Source organism: Heteronotia binoei, chromosome 13 (assembly GCF_032191835.1).
Source record: "Heteronotia binoei isolate CCM8104 ecotype False Entrance Well chromosome 13, APGP_CSIRO_Hbin_v1, whole genome shotgun sequence".
Taxonomy (NCBI): Eukaryota; Metazoa; Chordata; class Lepidosauria; order Squamata; family Gekkonidae; genus Heteronotia; species Heteronotia binoei.
The window spans coordinates 12,833,810-12,853,975 of record NC_083235.1 but is presented as its reverse complement, the minus strand read 5'-3'; the positions used below and the strand labels follow the sequence as shown (position 1 = coordinate 12,853,975).

Genomic DNA, 20,166 nt, shown 5'->3' with positions numbered 1-20,166 from the left:
GTACATGCTGACCTAGGATGTCCCATCTCCAGATAAAATACGAAAAGGAATCCGAGCGCTGAAGAACAATCTTGGAACGCGCCCAGGATAAGCACAACTCGGTGGGGACAGACAGAGGTTCGGGTATCGGCTCGCACGCCCCCTTTTCACCCCATAGCTCCAATCCAGCCTCATTGCAAGAAAACCCCCTATGAGCATCCTAAGGGGCTGGAGCCAGGGGGGTAAGGGGTGATTCAGGATCTCTTTCCTCTCCATCCCACCAGCCTCTATGCCCCCCCCCCCAAGCTATCAGAAGCTTCTGTGCGCATCGTGAGTCCATATGGAACATATTAAGGGATCAGCAAAAAAAAAAATCCGGAGAAAGAAAAGGCTCAGAGGGAGGGAAGAGACGCCAAATGTGGGTGGTGAGGCAGGATGTATCCTGCCCTCACCCTGCTCTGTTGTATGGGGTGGGGGTGGGGGGGTTAACCCTTTCCAGCTCACAGAACAGGAAGCCGAAGGTGACGGAAGAGGGAAGGGGAGCTGGAAAGCTTGCGAGAGTCTTGGAACACCGAGGCGTGGCTAGAAAAAAAAACGACGAGCCACAGCTTCCAAAGCTGTTAGAGCGTGAGAGTCCCAGCTTAACATTTTGGACCAGATCTATTGCCTTACAAGCCTGAACAAGAAGAGAGCGGATGCCCCGCTTTTCGAACCCACCCGGTTCGCGATCGAATCCTGCAAATGGAGATGCAGTCAAGTCGCAGGTGAAATCTTGATAGACCGAAGAGGAGACCGGTTTAGACAGGGTGTCGGTGCCCTTTTCAGAGGGACTGAAGCAAAAGACAGGCCCCTGCCCTGAGGAACCTACAGCAGCACAAATTTAGAAAGGGGTAGGGACGCTGGCCTCCAGGTGGGGCCTGGAGATCTCCCACTTTTACAACTGATCCCCAGCTGGCAGAGGTCAGCTCTCCTGGAGAAAATGGCCGTTTTGAAGGATGGAGTCTATGGCATTATACCATGCTGAGGCCTAGGGTTGCCAATCCCCAGGTGAGGGCAGGGATCCCCTGGTTTTGAGGCCCTCCTCCCTGCTTCAGGCTCAACAGAAAGCGGTGGCGGGGGGAGGGAAATGTCTGTTGGACATTCCATTATTCCCTATGGAGATCGATTCTCATAGGAGGTAATGGAAAATTGATCCGCAGTATACCTGGGGCTCTGGGGTGGCTGTCTTTTGATGCAGATGCACCAAATTCGCAATATAGCATTTGGTGCCTCTCCTCAAAATACCCTCCAAGTTTCAAAATGATTGGACAAGGGGGTCCAATTCTTTGAACCCCAAACGAAGGTGCTGCTAGCCTTCGTTATTTCCAATGGAGGCAAGGCGTTTAAAAGGTGTGCAGTCCCTTTCAATGTGAAGGCCAGAACTCTCTTTGGAGTTCAATGATGCTTGCCACACCCTTGCTCCTGGCTCCACCCCCAATGTCTCCTGGCTCCACCCCCAAAGTCTCCTGGCTCCACCCCCAATGTCCCCAGATATTTCTTGAATCGGACTTGGCAACTCTAGATTGGCTACATCAGGGGTATGAGGCCTAATATGCAAAGGAGTTCCTGCTACAAAAAAAAGCCCTGCCCCACTTCCTAAAAACACTTAGCGGGCCCCACACAAGGTGTTGGCAGGTCCTATTACACCCATGGACATCACGCTGGGGACCCCTAAAGCGAGGGGAGGCATTCGCAGAGACCCTTGCCCTCCCCTTCCACGGCTCCTACTTCTTGCCTTCCGCCTCTCCTTCTCCCTTTCCTTCCGTTTTCTTCGCGTGCCCCACAGAATAGGAAAAATATTTCACACCATGGAACTTGGAAACAATTACATTCAAGCAAGAGGTACATTTTCCCCATTAGTACCTTCCTGTGTTTTTTTTTTTCTTCTCGCCTCCTGTCTTTGCAGATTGCTAAAAACTGTAGGAGGGGCTGCTGGTCTTTGATTTTTCACTCCGGCCCAGCACCTAGCTATTTATAGGCTCCTAATAAATAATGTTTATTATATATGCAGCTTTTGGGGCCGTAATTTGCAATTCAGTCCTATGAGTTCAATGGGATTTACTTACAAATAAGTAGGCAGGGCTTTGTAGTTTTATTCTAAGATAAACGAGATGGGCTTTTTTGTTGCAAGATTTGGGCAGGGCAGCTGCCCTGGACGCACACAGGACACTGCCATTTATTGAAGGATAAGTCTGAAATTAGGGTTGCCAGCCTCCAGGTGGGGCCTGGAGATCTCCCGCTTTTGCAACTGATCTCCAGCTGGCAAAGATCAGCTCCCCTGGAGAAAAGTGCTGCTTGGAAGGATGGGCTCTATGATGAAGATGATGATGATATTGGATTTATATCCCGCCCTCCACTCCGAAGAGTCTCAGAGCGGCTCACAATCTCCTTTCCCTCCTCCCCCACAACAGACACCCTGTGAGGTGGGTGGGGCTGAGAGAGCTCTCACAGAAGCTGCCCTTTCAAGGACAGCTCTGAGAGAGTTATGGGCTGACCCAAGGTAATTTCAACAGGTGCAAGTGGAGGAGTGGGGAATTAAAACCCTGTGAGGTAGGTGGGGCTGAGAGGATTCTCACAGCAGCTGCCCTTTCAAGGACAACCTCTGCCAGAGCTATGGCTGACCCAAGGCCATTCCAGCAGCTGCAGGTGGAGGAGCGGGGAATCAAACCCGGTTCTCCCAGATAAGAGTCTGCGCACTTAGCCACTACACCAAACAGTACTCTAGGGCAGTGGTGGCCAAACTCCGGCTCAGGAGTCACATGTTTATTGTATCCATGTATTTATTTTTATATATTTCTATTCCGCCCATTCCCTGTAGGGCTCAGGGCGGAGTACAACATACGATAAAACAATAAAATACAATTAAAGCATTTTATAAACAAATAACTCAACAGCACTCAGAAAATTTTCCATATCATCGCCTATTACCCAGTCTGGGCGTCTCACATCATGATAAGATGTTATCCCAGAGAGATGGCAGATATTATTCCATTTTATAGCACAGATGACAGTTCCAGCAGGGGAGACCAACCAGATCAAGGATAGACGCCCACAGTCTCAACTAAAAGCCTGGCGGAACAGCTCTGTTTTACAGGCTCTACGGAAGGCTAATAAGCCAGGTAGGGCCCGGATCTCTGTAGGGAGCTCTTTCACACATATTTTGTGGCTCTCAAAGCTCCCACCACCCCATTGGCCAACTTGGAGGTGGCATTTGTCTCTTTAAATCACTTATCTAAGCCTACTTGGAGAATGCATTTAAAGTTGCTTTCTTCCCACCTCTCCCTCCCCCATCTACTTTTCTTCCTTCCTTCCTTCCCTCCCTCCCTTGTGGCTCTCAAACAACTGACATTCATGTCTTGCAGCTCTCAAATATCGGATGTTTATACTATGTGGCTGTTACATTAAGCAAGTCTGGCCATCCCTGCTCTATGTCAGTTAGTTGAGGCTGAGAACAGACCTGGCAACTCTTCCAGGTCTGTTCTCAGAGTGCAGGCAGGCAGGAGTCCAAAGCCAGTCCAAGGTCAAAGTCCAGGAAGTCAAACAGGAGCCAGGTCACCAATGCAGAATCACAAACCGGAATCAGAAGTCCGTGTCCTGTTAGCAACTGGGCCCCGTGAGTGGTATAATTATTTCATTATATATTACAATGTAGTAAGAAGACAACAACAATGACATTGGATTTATATCCTGCCTTCCACTCCGAATCTCAGAGTCTCAGAGCGGCTCACAGTCTCCTTTATCTTCCTCCCCCACAACAAACACCCTGTGAGGTAGGTGAGGCTGAGAGAGCTCTCCCAGAAGCTACCCTTTCAAGGACAGCTCTGCGAAAGCTATGGCTGACCCAAGGCCATTCCAGCAGCTGCAGGTGAAGGAGTGGGGGGATCAATCCCAGATAAGAGTCCGCGCACTTAACCACTACACCAAACTAATAAAAATAAAAATTGTATCATCCCGAAACCGTCACATATCCACACACCCCGGTCCGTGGAAAAATTGTCTGCCACAAAACTGGTCCCTGGTGCCAAAAAGGTTGGGGACCGCTGGACTAGATGACCCTGGAGATTCCTTCCAACTGTATCATTCTATGATTCTAAGTGGGCGGGGCCTCACGAAAGCTCCTCCCATGCTACAAAAGCTGCGGGACTCTTCCTCTTTTCTGCAGCTACAGACAAATGAGGGTTGCCAATCTCCAGGTGGCGCCAGGGGGTCCCCTGGTTTGGAGGCCCTCCCCCCGCTTCAGGGTCATCAGAAAGTGTGGGGGGGGGGGGAATGTCTGCTGGGCACTGCATTATTTCCTATGAAGATCGATTCCCATAGGGTATTATGGAGAATTGATCTGGGGATATCTGGGGCTCTGGAGGGGCTGTTCTTTGGGATAGAGGCACCACATTTTCAGCGTAGCATCCAGTGCCTCTCCCCAAATTCCCCCCCCCAAGTTTTAAAAGGTTGGACCAGGGCGTCCAATTCTATGAGCCCCCAAAGAAGGTGCCCCTATCCTTCATTATTTAAAAGCTGTGCAGTCTCTTTAAATGTGATTTCCAGAACTCCCTTTGGAGGTCACTTGTGCTGGTCACAGCCTTGCTCCTGGCTCCGCCCCCGAAGCCCCCAGATATTTCTTGAATTGGACTTGGCAACCCTAACCCATCTTGTTCTACTTCTACGGACGGACTAAAGCTGCTACCAATCTTGATCCATCTCTGCTTTGTTTTTTGTTGATCCTTTCTTTCCCCGGAGGAGCAAATAGCAGTATTCCCAGTTTCCCCCTTCCCCTACTTCATCTTCACAACAGCCCTGCGAGAAAGGAAGCAATTGCCCCAAAGTGAATTTCACGGGTGCACAGGGATTCAAACTCAGGACTCCCAGATCCTAATCCGACTGTGACCACTCATATAATAACATAAGAGAAGTCGTGCTGGATCAGGCCAATGGCCCATCCAGTCCAACACTCTGTGTCACACAGAGGCCAAAAAAACCAGGCGCCATCAGGTCCATCAGTGGGACCAGGACACTTGAAGCCTTCACTCTGTTGCCCCTCTCAAGCACCAAGAATACAGAGCATCCCTGCCCCAGACAGAGAGTTCCAACAATACGCTGTGGCTAAGAGCCACTGATGGACCTCTGCTCTATACGTTTATCCAACCCCCTCTACGCTTGTAGCTGCCGCCACCTCCTGTGGCAGTGAATTCCATGCGTTAATCACCCTTTGGGTGAAGAAGTACTTCCTTTTATCGGTTGTAATCCAACTGCTCAGCAATTTCATTGAGTGCCCACGAGCCAGCTCACCGATTTCTAGCCTCCAGCTCACAACTTTTTGTCTTAGCTCAGGAAAAATGTTCTCAGAGCACAATAATTTATGCAGTAGCTCACAACTTTAATGCCAGTAGCTCACAAAGTAGAATTTTTGCTCACAAGACTCCACAGTTTAGAGGGAACGTATCCAGAGGAAGGTAATGAAGATGGTGAGGGATGTGAAGACCAGGTTTTATGAGGAAAGGCTGAGGGAGCTGGGTATGTTTAGCCTGGAGATGAGGCAGCTGAGAGGTGATAGGATCACCATCTTCAAGTCCTTGAAGGGCTGTCATATAGAGGATGGTGTGGAATTGTTTTCTGTGTCCCCAGAAGGTTGGATCAGAACCAACAGGTTGAAATTAAATCAGAAGAGTTTCTGGCTCAACATTAGGAAGAACTTCCTGATAGTTACAGCGGTTCCTCAGTGGAACAGGCTTCCTTGGGAGGTAGTGGGCTCTCCTTACTTGCAGGTTTTAAACAGAGGTTAGATGTCCATCTGACAGCAATGCTGATCCTGTGAATTTAAGGGGAGGGGTTTGTGAATTTCCTGCATTGCGCAGGGGGGTTGGACTAGATGACCCTGGGGATCCCTTCCAACTCTAAGATTCTGTGATTCACTGCACCCCACCGGTTCTCCCTACTCAAACTGCCAAGCCACCGGCAACCGCATCTTGCAACCGCTGTGAGTTGATTTCTGCAAGGGAACGAAAAACGGTTTTCTTTTGCCAGCTTCCTCCAGTGTGAACATTCAGGAGAGGGGGGGAGAGAGAATATAGATAAACTCCCCCTCTTCCCCTACTCGTCCTTACAACGATGGCAAGAGACAGAAAAATGGCCCCACTGCTGCCATTAAACGTGCCGCAGTGCCAGAACTGCGTCACCGTGATGCGGCCTTTGGCACAACAGTTCGGTTCGGCCCCATCCTAAACGATTTTACTGGCTGGCGCGGCAAGACTTGGATCCGGCCGTTGTTGGCACGCGAGCTCGCCTCCAACGGTCTCCCATCCCGGGCCCAGCCATCCCCTCCCCGCTCCGAAACTGGCAGCTGTTGCTGACACAGTGAACTACCGCAGCCCCCCAGCCCGGCCCCTTTCTAAAGATAGCTCCTCTCGCCCAGATGGATGGAAAAAAACATGGTGGGGCCAGCCTGAGCCGCCTCTGCAAGGGAGGAGAAAGAGAAGGAATCACCCAGATGTGCCCTCCGGTTGGAGTGGCTTCCTACCCCACCCCCACCCCAGTATCGTCAGAGATGGCAGAAGAAAGAGTGACGCTGAAAAGCCTCCCTGCTAATCCTGAGGGCTGCCAGCCCCGCCCCCCCCCCCCCCCGGAACATCAGCAGGTGATGGCTTGGGTTTCCAATCCCCAGGTGGCAGCAGGGGATCCCCTGATTTGGAGGCCCTCCCCCCCACTTCAGGGTCATCAGAAAGGGGGAGAATTGTCTGCTGGGCACGCCATTATTCCCTATGGAGAGCAATTCCCATAGTGCATAATGGAGAATTGACCTGTGGGTATCTGGGGCTCTGGGGGGGGGGGGCTGTTTCTTGAGGTAGAGGCACCAAAATTTCAGCGTAGCATCCAGTGCCTCTCCCCAAAATAACCCCCACGTTTCAAAAGGAATGGACCAGGAGGTCCAATTCTATGATCCCCAAAAGAAGGTGACCCTATCCATTATTTCCAGTGGATGGAAGGCATTGAAAAGGTGTGCCGTCCCTTTAAATGTGACGGCCAGAACTCCCTTTGGAGTTCAATGATGCTTGCCACAACCTTGCTCCTGGCTCCACCCCCAAAGTCTCCTGGCTCCACCCCCAAAGACCCCAGATATTTCTTGAATTGGACTTGGCAACCCTAGTGATGGCAGGGTAGGTAGGGCTGCCAGATTTAAGTTGGGAAGCTCCTAGAGATTTGGGGATGGAGCCTGGGAAGGACAGGGACTTCAGGGGGGGACAAGGCCACAGAGTCTTCCCTCCCAAGCAGAGATGTCAAACTCACTTGTTACGAGGGCCAGATTCAACGTAAATGAGACCTTGTCGGGCCAGGACATGTGTGCCGTAAAAGGTGATGCCAGGCAACAGAGATACAAACTTTATAAAGGATGCAGACAAACACAAAGATTTCAAAACTTGAATAAAACACGCTTAAAACGTTAGAAGTCATTGGTCTTAAAGGTGCTTTCTTTGTATCTCTCCCATGTGATCTGAGGAACCGGGCAAAGGAAGCGCTGGCTCTTTCCCTCCCTCCCCAAGGGACCAGGAGGTGGAGGAGCCTCAGCCAATGGAGAAAACTGAGGTTTTGCTCTGTAGCTCCTGTGCAATTGAGCAGGCCTTGAAAAGCAAGCTGAGATGCAGAAGGAAGCAAGGGGGGAGGAAAGGAAGCAGACAAGAGCCAGTTGCTCGGGGGCCTGATAGGAGCCCTCTGAGAGCCTAATTCAGCCCCCGGGCCCCATGTCTGCCATAGAGTCCTCCCTTAAAAGCAGCTATTTTTTCCCGAGGAACTGATCTCTGTAGGTAGCTGTAATTCCAGGGGATCCCAAGGTCCCACCTGGAGGCTAGACTGCAAGACTACCCTCTTTCAGCTCACCTTTTCTTAATGCGGATTCTGCTGTACCGTCATTACGAAAATCTGTAAATGAGTAAGATCAGAAATTTTTGAAAATGTAGCACCGAGTATGATCGCATGAAATTGTTTGTTTTAATTAGATGGTTTTAAGGGAATTTTAAGGAAATTGTATAATGTTGTAAATGGTTGTTCTCTTGTGTAATCTTTGTATTTTATATTATGTTGTGAGCCGCCCTGAGCCTGCTTTGGCAGGGAGGGCGGAATATAAATTAAATGTTATTATTATTATTACTATTATTATTATTACCAGTTAACTCAGTCTAAACCTCTCAAAATCGGTGGGTTTAAAAGGGAGTACGTTGGCACAGGATCGAATCACAAAGCGAGGTCGTCCCACATAAAAGGAAAGGAAAAGTCCCCTGTGCAAGCACCAGTCATTTCCGACTCTGGGGTGACAGTGCTTTCACAACGTTTTCATGGCAGACTTTTTATGGGGTGGTTTGCCATTGACTTCCCCAGTCATCTAAGCTTCCCCCCAGCAAGCTGGGGACTCCTTTTACCGACCTCGGAAGGATGGAAGGCTGAGTCAACCTTGGGCCGGCTACCTGAACCCAGCTTCCGCTGGGTCGTGAGCAGAGAGTTCAGGTCACAGTACTGCAGTACTGCTGCTTTACCACTCTGCGCCACGAGGCCGCTTCCGTCCCACATAACACCTTGCCAAAAACACAAGGATCTGCTTTTTGCCTGTACAGGAGAACCTCACGACAGATGGTGCTCCACTGGTCGCATTGGTTTGTCTGCCACTCTGCCACCCTTAATGATGTCAAAAACCTGAAACCCAGAGGTTGGATCCTTGAGAAAGCGGCCCTGTACCCCAGAGATTATATGAGGCCGTCGCTATCCATCTGGTTAGTATAATGTGCCATGAGCACAAAACAAAGAGACTTGGGATAATATTTTTCCAGGGGTAGAGTCCCTAACGTTTAATTTTCTAGGATATTTCTATCCTACTTAACACAGAGGGAAGGTTAAATGAGACCCCAAACAAAGTAGGCTGGGCTTGTCACCTTTGGGCCTTGAATTCCACCTGTCGAGTCTATCTCACAAGCTGGTCATGAGTAAAAATAAGATATTCTTTGTCTGGAGCATCTAGAGTTTTGGACACAATCCTAAGGGGCACAGGGGCTCAGTTCAGACCCCTACCATGATGAATATTTCCACAAACAAAAACAGCCTCATCTTGAAAGATGACAGCAAATGCTGGGAAGACGACAGAGAAATTATTTTGAGTGTGATGAGTGAAGCATCTTAATAGGAAATTTGCTTGGATAAAGCAGTAATACGAAACAGGATTTCTGTGGACCGGTTGTACCTGTAAGCTCTTTTTGGATTGATTTTGTCAAGGCCTATTACACATACTGTGCAAATCCAGAGTAATTTATATTTGAATTTTTGATATGAAATAATGAAACCGATTTTCCAAAATAAGACAGAAGGAATATTTTTATTGGACACTGAGATCCATTTCATCATATAAGAGGTTATTTGGACACGGAGCTGCTGCTTCTTTCCTAAACCTTTCATCAGTGTGGCTTTTGTCGTGTTGCACAATCCCCAGGTGGGGACAGGGAATCCCCCAGTTTGGAGGCCCTCCCCCCCCCCGCTTCAGGGTCATCAGAAAATGGGGGGAATGTCTGCTGGGCATTCCATTATTTCCTATGGAGACCAATTCCCATAGTGTATAATGGAGAATTGATCCGTGGGTATCTGGGGCTCTTTGTGGGCTGTTCTTTGAGGTAGAGGCACCAAATTTTCAGCATAGCATCCCGTGCCTCTCCTCAAAATACCCTCCAGGTTTCAAAAAGATTGGACGAAGAAGTCCAATTCTATGAGCCCCTAAAGAAGGCACCCCATCCATTATTGCTAATGGAGGGAAGGCATTTAAAAGGCATGTGGTCTCTTTAAATGTGATGGCCAGAACTCCCTTTCGAGTTCAATTATGCTTGTCACAACCTTGGTCCTAGCTCCACCCTCAAAGTCTCCTGGCTCCACCCCCAAAGCCCCAGATATTTCTTGAATTGGACTTGGCAACCCTATAAAGGTTGTCTATTGTCTGGGGCTGAGGTGCCCAAATAGGCCAATGTAATGGAGCCCCATGGCGCAGAGCGGTAAAGCTGCAGTACTGCAGTCAGAGCCCTCTGCTCACGACCTGAGTTCGATCCCAGCAAAAGCTGGGTTCAGGTAGCCGGCTCCAGGCTGACTCAGCCTTCTATCCTTCCGAGGTCGGTCAAATGAGTCCCCAGCTTGCTGGGGGGAAAGTGTAGATGACTAGGGAAGGCAATGGCAAACCACCTCGTAGAAAGTCTGCCGTGAAAAGGTTGTGAAAGCAACGTCACCTCAGAGTTGAAAACGACTGGTGCTTGCACAGGGGACGATCTTTACCTTTTTTTAATGGCCCTCGGGGGGAAGCCACATCCAGGATACTGTTTGGCCCCAGTTTCTCTCAATTGTGACCCACAACTCCTCTGGTCCCAAGCTCCTCTCACAGCTTCTAAGGTGTCCCAGTTCCAAATCCTGCTTCCCCCCCCCAATATATAAATTTCTTTCAGTTGCCACCAGGCTGGGACTTCCCTCCAGCCCAATCACAATCTGCACTCTCTCAAGAGCAGGCCCATTTTCCATAGTCCTCACAAGGGAGGTGGCATGACTGAATGGGCCAAGAGTGAGAAACCAATCCAACCCCTGACAATAATTAAATATACGTCTTTCTGAATTCACTGTCAGTTAAAGTGGGGGAGGGGAAGTAGTCTTTAGTTAACAGATTTTATAGAAGAAGAAAGAAGACGACGACAACGAAGACATTGGATTTATATTTTGCCCTCCACCCTGAATCTCAGAGTCTCAGAGCGGCTCACAATCTCTTCTACCTTCCTCCGCCACAACAGGCACCTTGTGAGGTGGGTGGGGCTGAGAGAGCTCTCACAGCAGCTGCCCTTTCAAGGACAACCTCTGCCAGAGCTAAGGCTGACCCAAGGCCATTCCAGCAGCTGCAAGTGGAGGAGTGGGGAATCAAACCCGGCTCTCCCAGATAAGAGTAGTGTAAGCTTTCAAGAAACACAGCTCTCCGAGCTTACGCTACCGTAAGATTTGTTAACTAAAGACTGTTGATTACCTTCCCCCCCCCACGCACACACACTTTGACAGGAAATTTGGAAGGATGCATATACTGACAAATTTTATTGTAGCATAAGCTTTCAAGAAACACAGGTCTCTTCTTCAGATGCATCTGATGAAGAGAGCTGTGTTTCTCAAAAGCTTATGCTACAATAAAATTTGTTACTCTTAAAAGTGCTACCAGACACTTTACTATTTTGCAGCAAGAGACTAGCACAACTAACTACCCTGAGTCTTTAGTTACAGAGGGTTGCCGTATTTTTATGCAGTAGAACAGCTACATTTGAGTCCAGCATCACTTTTAAAGACCAATGAACTTGCACCCTCAATGTCTTGCTGGTCACTAAGGTATTACTGGACTTGAATTTAGCCTTTAGATAGGTACAGGGCTTTTTTTTTTTTTAACAGGAACATACAGGAACACAGTTTGGCTGGCTTAAGAATATAAGAGAAGCCATGTTGGATCAGGCCAATGGCCCAATCAGTCCAACACTCTGTGTCACACAGTGGCCAAAAAAACCAAGTGCCATCAGGAGGTCCACCAGAGGCTTGGTGTCAGGGGGTTTGGCCTAATATGTACATGAGTTCCTGCAAAAAGGCCCTGTGTAAAACTATGGTGATGTTGTGGGTGTGGACTAATATGCAAATGAGTTCCTACTGGTATTTTTATACAAAAAAAGGCCCTGATTAGACAACTGGTGTTTAGGGTTTGTGCACATTATTGCAATAAGTAAGGGGTGGGAGGGGAGACATTTAATATAGCTGTTGCTTCAAAAAAAAAACAACACGTTAACTTTGGTTGGTTGGTTTTTTCACTTAATCCACACCTCCTTTGATGCCATAAAAATGTCTTTATTTATTTAGATTCTATCCTATGCACACGTATGTCAACGCAACTGACAACTGAGTACAAAAATCCACTGCAAGCAGTATTAAGGAGTTCTATTCAGGTGGCTAGCTGTGTTGGTCTGAAGCAGAAGTCCAAAGTTTGAGTCTTCAATAAAAGCTTTGCTAGTCTTAAAAGAGGCCACTGGACTCAAAATTCTGTTCTGCTTTAAGGAGCAAAATCTGTTTTTTGAAGCCGCCACCCTCAGCGTCCTTTTCCCTTCTCCCTTTGGCTTTGATCTCTTTGCCCTGACCAAAGGACAAGCACGAGTACTGCCAAAAGAACTGCTCAATTCAGTTACCGCCAAATCTCCAAGACGGTTCCTTTGACTTCAGGAAGCTGGCTTGGACATCCATCAATTACATCAGAAGTCCACTGGTGTCGTGTTCTGAGGGTGCAGGCAGGCAGGAGTCCAAAGCCAGTCCAAGGTCAAAGTCCAGGAAGTCAAGCAGGAGCCAAGTCACCAATGCAGAATCACAAACCGGAATCAGAAGTCAATGTCCAAAAGCCAAAAGGTCAGGATCAGGAAGGAGCGTGGTTGCAAGCCAGAGAATAGACTTGTTGCTTCCACAAGGTTACCAAGTCCTGGGTGGGAGCTATATGGGAGTCTCAATCAGCCTGCTCCCTGGGTGGCAGTGACTCTGCTAGAACTCAGGGCTGAGAGATCTGAAGCATCAGCGTGCCTCATGTCTTTGCTCTGAAAGTTCTTTCCGGAGCCTGCTTCAAACTCTTGAGATGGGAGGAGGAGAACTTGGAGGAGATTGATCATCAACAGCTGATACCTGGAGAGTGATTGATGGGCCAACTGCTGTTTGTTCAGCTGAAGAACTGGTTGGCAACTCTTCCAGGTCTGTTAACCCTTCCAGCTCCAACTTGTCTGGGCTCATGACAACTGGCTCCAGAAAGACTAACAATGTATTCTAGGTGGGTAGCTGGGTTGGCCTGAAGTGAACAGAACAAAATTTGAGTCCAGTGGCACATTGAAGACCAACAAAGTTTAATTCTGGGTATACACCAGGGGTGGCCAAAGTGTGGTTTGGGAACCACACGCGGCTCTTGCACACATATTGTGTGGCTCTCAAAGCCCCCACTGCCCTGTTGGCTGGCTTGGAGAAGGCATTTGTCTCTTTAAATCACTGTGCCAAGCCAAGCCAGATTTTGAAGCCAAGCCAGCCGGAAGTGTGCGGACTCTTATCTGAGAGAACCGGGTTTGATTCCCCACTCCTCCACTTGCAGCTGCTGGAATGGCCTTGGGCCAGCCATAGCTCTGGCAGAGGTTGTCCTTAAAAGGGCAGCTGCTATGAGAGCCCTCTCCAGCCCCACCCACCTCACAGGGTGTCTGTTGTGGGGGAAGAAGGGAAAGGAGATTGTGAGCCGCTCAGAGACTCTTCGGAGTGGAGGGCGGGATATAAATCCAATATCTTCATCTACCTCACAGGGTGTCTGTTGTGGGGGAGGAAGGGAAAGGAGACTGTGAGCCGCTCTGAGACTCTTCGGAGTGGACGGCGGGATATAAATCCAATATCTTCTTCTTATTATACCCAGAATTAAACTGTGTTGGTCTAAAGGCGCCACGGGACTCAAATTTTGAGTCAGTGATCCTTCGCGGCACCACTGGATCCCTGGTTTATTTTGCTGCTAACAGACTAGCACTGCTACCCAGAGGTCATTTCATTGAAAAAGAGGCAGCTGCTCATTAGCACAACTCATCTGCGCATGCCACACACCACCGACAACACCGGAAGGTGTGCTAAATTCTATCAGTTCAGCATCTGCCTTAAAATGCTTCTTGAATTAGAATGGTCATAATAAAAACTTCCTCCCATCATACTTTTTAAATGACTTTCTCCTACACTGCCTCAGGAAGATTTCCATCTGCCTGATATGTTTGGATTATTTTCCCATTTTTCATGGGGGAAAAAATCTTAGGAAGTTTGTCAGATCTTAAGAGCTCAGCAAAATTCTCCCAGGGGGTTTGAACAATGGAGCCCAGAAACAAATATTGGGGGGAAGGAGGTAAAAAAGAAAGAACGCAATCAATTTGAGAGGGTTCCGGAACTCTGTTCCGTTGTGCTCCTGCCCCAACGACCCATCCGGAATCAGCCTCTTGTTTGGACACTGCTTTTCGGCAGTCCTCTTCCACCCCCTCTCGCTTTGGATCCTCCTTATCCCCTGTGACCACATGCATCTCCTAGGGAAAGGGTTAGAAGGAGGATGAGGCCTTTCAGTTGCAAACCGGCTCCGTCCTCCCAGAAGAGTCCCCTTGCGGCTTTCCCTGGAGCCAGGATGTGGCTTTCCTTTTATGTCAACCCAGTAGCGTTCCTCGAGGCTTCGTAATGAGGGAAGACGGGAGGAGGGGAGATCGGAGCTGGAAGTGGGCAAGGGACACAGACAGGGCTTTTTTTTGTAGCAGGAACTCCTTTGCATATTAGGCCCCACCTCCCTGGTGTAGCCAATCCTCCTGGAGCTTACAATAAGCCCTGTACTAAGAGCCCTGTAAGCTCTTGGAGGATTGGCTACATTAGAGGCGTGTGGCCTAAAATGCAGGGGTGGAATTCTAGTAGGAGCTCCTTTGCATATTAGGCCCCACCTCCCTGGTGTAGCCAATCCTCCTGGAGCTTACAATAAGACCTGTACTATGAACCCTGTAAGCTCTTGGAGGATTGACTACATTAGAGGCGTGTGGCCTAATATGCAGGGGTGGAATTCTAGCAGGAGCTCCTTTGCATATTAGACCCCACCTCCCTGGTGTAGCCAATCCTCCTGGCGCTTACAATAAGCCCTGTACTAAGAGCCCTGTATTAGAGGCGTGTGGCCTAATATGCAGGGGCGGAATTCTAGCAGGAGCTCCTTTGCATATTGGGCCACACCTCCTTTGCATATTGTAGCCAATCCTCCAAGAGCTTACAAAATAGAGCCCTGTAAGCTCTTGGAGAATTGGCTACATCAGGGGTGTGTGGCCTAATATGCAAAGGAGCTCCTGCTAGAATTCCACCCCTGCTAATATGCAAAGGCGTTCCTGCTACGAAAAAAGCCCTGGACACAGACAGCCAGTCCTGGGTTCAAAAGAGCTCAGATTCCTTCTCTAAGGGGCCTGCCATAAGCAGGCAGAAGGAATATTTAAATATTAGTTCGCAATACGTCTGATTGCCTCCCTCAAACACAGCTCGGATTCTACCCCCTCCCTTTCAGGCTAAATCCCATCACCTCTCCCCTCTAATTCCAGGGAATCGGCTCCCACACCCTTCCCTTTTAACCTATCAGATCCCAGAGAATCCCAGAACACAGAAGTCCTGCCTGGCTCTCAGAAGCAAAGAAGGAGCGGTCTCTCTTCTAGCTCCTGGAGAAGCCAGGGTTTTCAACAGGGCATTGTGTGTTCTCACACCGTTTCTCACACTAGGCATTTTGTGTTCCAAACCGCACAATTCCTACCGAAAGCGACCGTCGTTTTAAAAAGACACAAAGACTCCCTTTGGCGGCTGAGAAATCCGTGTTGCAAGATGGAAGCACGATCTGCACGATCGGGGAGGCACGGTCTTGAGGAACAGACACGTTGCAGCCGAAGCATGCGTTTGGGCGCATCTGGGTTTCTTTAGCCAGCCGGCAGGAAAGGAGCGTGGAACACCCAGAGCCTGGCAAGCAGACTTGGAAGAAGCAAAGCGAATCCGGAGTCACCACCCTTCCCCTACAGCAGGGGTGGCCAAACTGTGGCTCGGGAGCCACATGTGGCTCTTTTGAATATATTGTGTGGCTCTTGAAGCCCCACAGCCTCATCGACTGGCTTGTGCTCCACAGCACCTTTGGTCAAACGTGGAATGCGGTTTCAATTTCTCTAGTCAGGGCAAGCTTCTAAGAGAAGAGCTTCTAAAACCGACTGTTTGCCTAAGAATTATACTCTTATTTCTAGCTTCCTATGTTCTTTCTGTTCTATCCACATCATGCATTGCAACTTACAAAGGCTCACCCATAATGGATTCATTAATACTGGCATCAGACTGTCACAGTTGAAATATCAAAATGTGCTGAGTCTGTATCTCACTTGGGAAAGCACTGGTCTCTTTAAATCACTTCTCTAAGGCAAGCCAACCAGCAGCTTGGGGATTGCATGTAAAATTAAAGTTGCTTTCTTTACACCTCTCTTCTCCTTTCCTTCCTTCCTTCCTTCCTTCCTTCCTTCCTTCCCTTGTCTTGCGGCTCTCAAACATCTGACATTAATGCTTCGAGGCTCTCAAACATCTGACATTTTTTGTATTTTGGCTCTTTCATTAAGCAAGTTTGGCCACCCCTGCCCTACAGTCACCGTCCACTTTGGGCTTCTCTAAGTATTCCCTGGGGATGCCAACATGGCCTTCCCATTTCCTGCTGCTTCCTTCTTAGCTCAAGGAAACAGAGGGTGGGTCTGTGACATTACAGATGGGAGACGGGGGGAGAGAGGCTGACAGCCAAGATTCCTAGGTTCTTTGCCCAGCCTAAGGAGGGAAGCAGCGTATCCCAGCAGAGGAATCTTGCTTTGGAGGGAAGAGAAGAGGAGGGGGGAAGCGAGAGGACGGGGAGGTCTTCTCCTGCAGCGGGAACAATAAGGCGCTCCAGAAATTGCTACCGGTGCAACAGCAAAGCCAAAAGAGACCAGCCAGGAGCAGTGTGCCCGGGCAGACTCTGGCGTGCTGTGACAGCAGGAGGCATCTTCGCACCCCCTGAGTCCCTGTTGCATCAGGTGTTGGCTCCGCTACACAACCAGACAAAGCTTGCCCCTGCCTGAATCAACAAAGGAAAAGGGTGGGGATGAGAAGGGCTTGCCTCCCCCATGTCAAGAAACGACAAAGGAGCCAGAGAAAGTATCCATTTTTGGATCCCCATTCCAGCTGCTTGGGGAAGGGGCCGGGCTTCTGGTGGGGCCCACTGCCATAAGAACATAAGAGAAGCCGTGTTGGATCAGGCCAGTGGCTCATCCAGTCCAACACGCTGTGCCACACAGTGGCCAAAAAAACGAAGTGCCATCAGGAGGTCCACTGGTGGGGCTAGAAGCCCTCTCACTGTGACCCCCAAGCACCAAGAATACAGGGCATCCCTGCCCCAGACAGAGAGTTCCAACAATATGCTGTGGCTAATAGCCACTGATGGACCTCTGCTCCATATGTTGATCCAATCCCCTCTTGAAGCCGTCTGTGCTTGTAGCCGCCACCACCTCCTGTGGCAGTGAATTCCACATGTTCATCACCCTTTGGGTGAATGACCAGAAGAGGCCTGCATAGGCATGTGAGGGGTGGGATTGGAAAGGAGACACGAAAGGGTTTGGGGGTGGGCAGAGAGGGGTCCCTGGACACGGTCTATCCAGGGTCTCCTAAAATGCGGAAATGGTCTTGCCCACGGCCTTCCTACTTCTACGGGCAGAATCCAGCTTTCTGGGTCTTAGTCAAGTCAACAGACAGCATCACTGTGCTCTGATACCCAGAGAGATGCAGGCACCAGGCACGAATGGCAATGCGAAGTGCCAGGCCAGATGCCCAGAGGTTGGCGTGGCCTGTTTCCAATGTCACAGGGCTGGGAAGAGGCGCCCCCCCCACACCCCAGTTCTGATCCTAGGATAATGGTATAGATGTCTTATTATAGGCTTTTGTCTGGGGGAGAGGAGGGATTCAAAGGGTTAAGATGAATATTTGACTGCACCTATATATCATTTTTTAAAAGTTTAATAATAATGAAAAAAGAGAATGTAAAGGAAGGTTTTTCCTTACATTCTCTTTGGTTTGTTCTTTTTTGCTTTGCTTTTCCAGTCATTCCTTACCCTCGCTTTTCTCACAAAGGCTTATAAGCAGGGCGTTTTTCTGAGCAGGAATGCACAGGAATGCAGTTCCGGCTGGCTTGGCATCAGAGGGTGTGGCCTAACATGCAAATCAGTTCCTGCTGGGCTTTTTTACAAAAAGGGCCTGTGTGAAACAATGGTGATGTCAGGGGGTGTGGCCCAAGATGCCAATAAGTTCCTGCTGGGCTTTTTCTACAAAAAGGGCCTGTGTGAAACAATGGTGATGTCAGGGGTGTGCGGCCTAATATGCAAATGAGTTCCTGCTGGGCTTTTTCTATCCAAAAAAGCCCTGTGTGAAACAATGGTGATGTCAGGGGTGTGCGGCCTAATATGCAAATGAGTTCCGGTTGGGCTTTTTCTACCCAAAGAAGCCTGTGTGAGACAATGGTGATGTCAGGGGGTGCGGCCTAATATGCTAATGAGTTTCTGCTGGGCTTTTTCCACCCAAAAAAGCCCTGTGTGAAACAATGGTGATGTCAGGGGGTGTGGCCTAATAAGCAAATGAGCAAATGCTTGGCTTTTTCTACCAAAAAAGCCCTGTGTGAAACAAGGGTGATGTTGGGGTGTGTGGCATAATATGCAAATGAGTTTCTGCTTCTAAGAATACCCAACTTGTAAGAGTGACTCAAATGTGGCCGCACCCCTGGGGAGATTTCTTTTTTTCACAGTGGGCAGAGGCCAACACCTACAGCTTCCCTGCCCCCCAATCCAGACACATCTCACTCTGGGATCTTAACACAGCATGCGTTTTGTGGAACAGGCCCAACCCGTAGCCTGGATTTTCAGGGCTCCGCTGCACAATCCCTTCTCTGGAGAGAACAATCCCTTCCAATCCGAGCTGAGGGCAAGTGGCAATGAGTCCCACGGGCGCCGTTTATGGAGACAAAGCAAGGGAAGTCTTTTCCAAAGAAAGCAAGAAGCAATCAGAACTACAATGGCCAAGAAAGGGAAGGCACAGGGAACAGGCAAGTATAGAGACCACGGCAAAGGAAAGTGGAATATCTCAAAGCTGCAAAGCAAAAAATATTGCCAGGTTTCTTTTTGGGGTGCCCATCAATGCTCATATCTACAAAGCAAAAAAATATGCCAAGTTTCCTTCTGGGGTGCCCATCAATGCTAGACAAGATGCTGGGGTGGTGTCTGGGGGTGTGCGTGGCGTACAGGCCAAGAAGCTGGTGGTCTCCCCACCCCCACGGCACCTCCTCCTCTTCCAAGATTTCACCGCATCCCTCTTTGTTCCCAAATCCGCCTTTTCCCTCAATCCCGTTCGCAGGTTTCGGGGAAGTGCAAAGCAAAAGAATCAAAAATGGCAGAGCGAGCAGCAAAGCGGCCAGACCACTGTAAGCGCTTTGGGGCAGACGCCTGGCCGGGCGCCTCGCCGTCCCTGTCTGGTCGGGGTTTTTTAGGCAGAACGTTTGCCCAACAACAACAACAAAAAGGTGGCAGAGAAAAAAAAAACCCTCTTTGCTGAAGGAAGCCGCTCCAAAGCAACTGGGGGGTGGATGGGGAACGTATCCACAGCTGGTTGCGCGCCCCCTCCCCAAATGCACGCAGACGCCCCATATTCCTCTCCCCCAGCAACCCTGGCTTTGCAACACCGCTGCTCTAACCACTGGACAGCACTCCCAAGAAGAGAAATCCAGTCCTGGGTAGCATCTGGATTTGCACGGTATGAGCCCCCCCCCCCGGCTGTGACCATTGCACTCCGCTTCCCCGGCTGGAAGTGAGATGCCCAAAGCAAATTCCACCTCTTTCCTCCCCCCCCCCCACCCTCCGATGCAATTCCAGAAACCAACCCCCACTCCGTCTTCCCCACCCCCCGGCGCATGCATCGCACTTACCAGCTCGGATCTGGGGCGCCACCGCCGGCCCCCCCTCGATGTGATAGGAGAACCTCATGGCTTTGAATTGCTGCGAGTAAGATCCGCCGGGTTCCGGGCTGGGCAAGCCCAAGACGCTGGCCCTTTGCATGGCTGCGGCGTCCACCAATCTCCCCCCCCCGCCCCAGCCCACCCCCCCAGGCTCAGTCTCCCCCCAGATCTCTCCGGGCGCGCCCCCCAACGCCCCGGCCGCTTGGAGTCCCCATCAAGTCGGTGGCGCCCCCTACTTCAAGACGCGTGGCTTGGAAGGCAGCTCAAGCCCACCAGAGAGAGAGAGATCCAGTGAGAGAGGAGGGGGGAGGGCTTGCAAACAGTCTGGGCCCGGGAATTGATTTCTCTCTCTCTCTCCTTTTGCTTTTTGCAGACAAGATCTGCTGCTCCCAAGTCTCTTCCCATCAAGCAGCGCCTCCTTCTTGGCCGGGCATGTAGCAGAAAAAAGCTGATCCACGTTGGAGAGAGTCTGTTCAAGCCCCCTCCCCTCCCCTCCTTTCCTCCTCCTCTTCCTCTCCCCCCGCCCCCCCCCCCGGCCGAGGGAGCTGGGTTTGTCTTGCTGCAGCGCC

At 49.9% G+C, this 20,166-nt stretch overlaps 1 protein-coding gene across 1 annotated transcript in view; it reads right to left on the bottom strand.

Moving 5' to 3' along the window:
- FGD1 (FYVE, RhoGEF and PH domain containing 1) overlaps nt 1–19,725 on the bottom strand; it is a 104,300-nt gene extending 84,575 nt beyond the window's left edge. Inside the window, exon 1 of the mRNA XM_060253116.1 lies at nt 19,568–19,725. Within this exon, the coding sequence (XP_060109099.1) occupies nt 19,568–19,697 (130 nt within the window). The 5' untranslated portion in view covers nt 19,698–19,725. The remainder of the gene's footprint in view (nt 1–19,567) is intronic.
- Between the last annotated feature and the right edge of the window lie 441 nt (nt 19,726–20,166).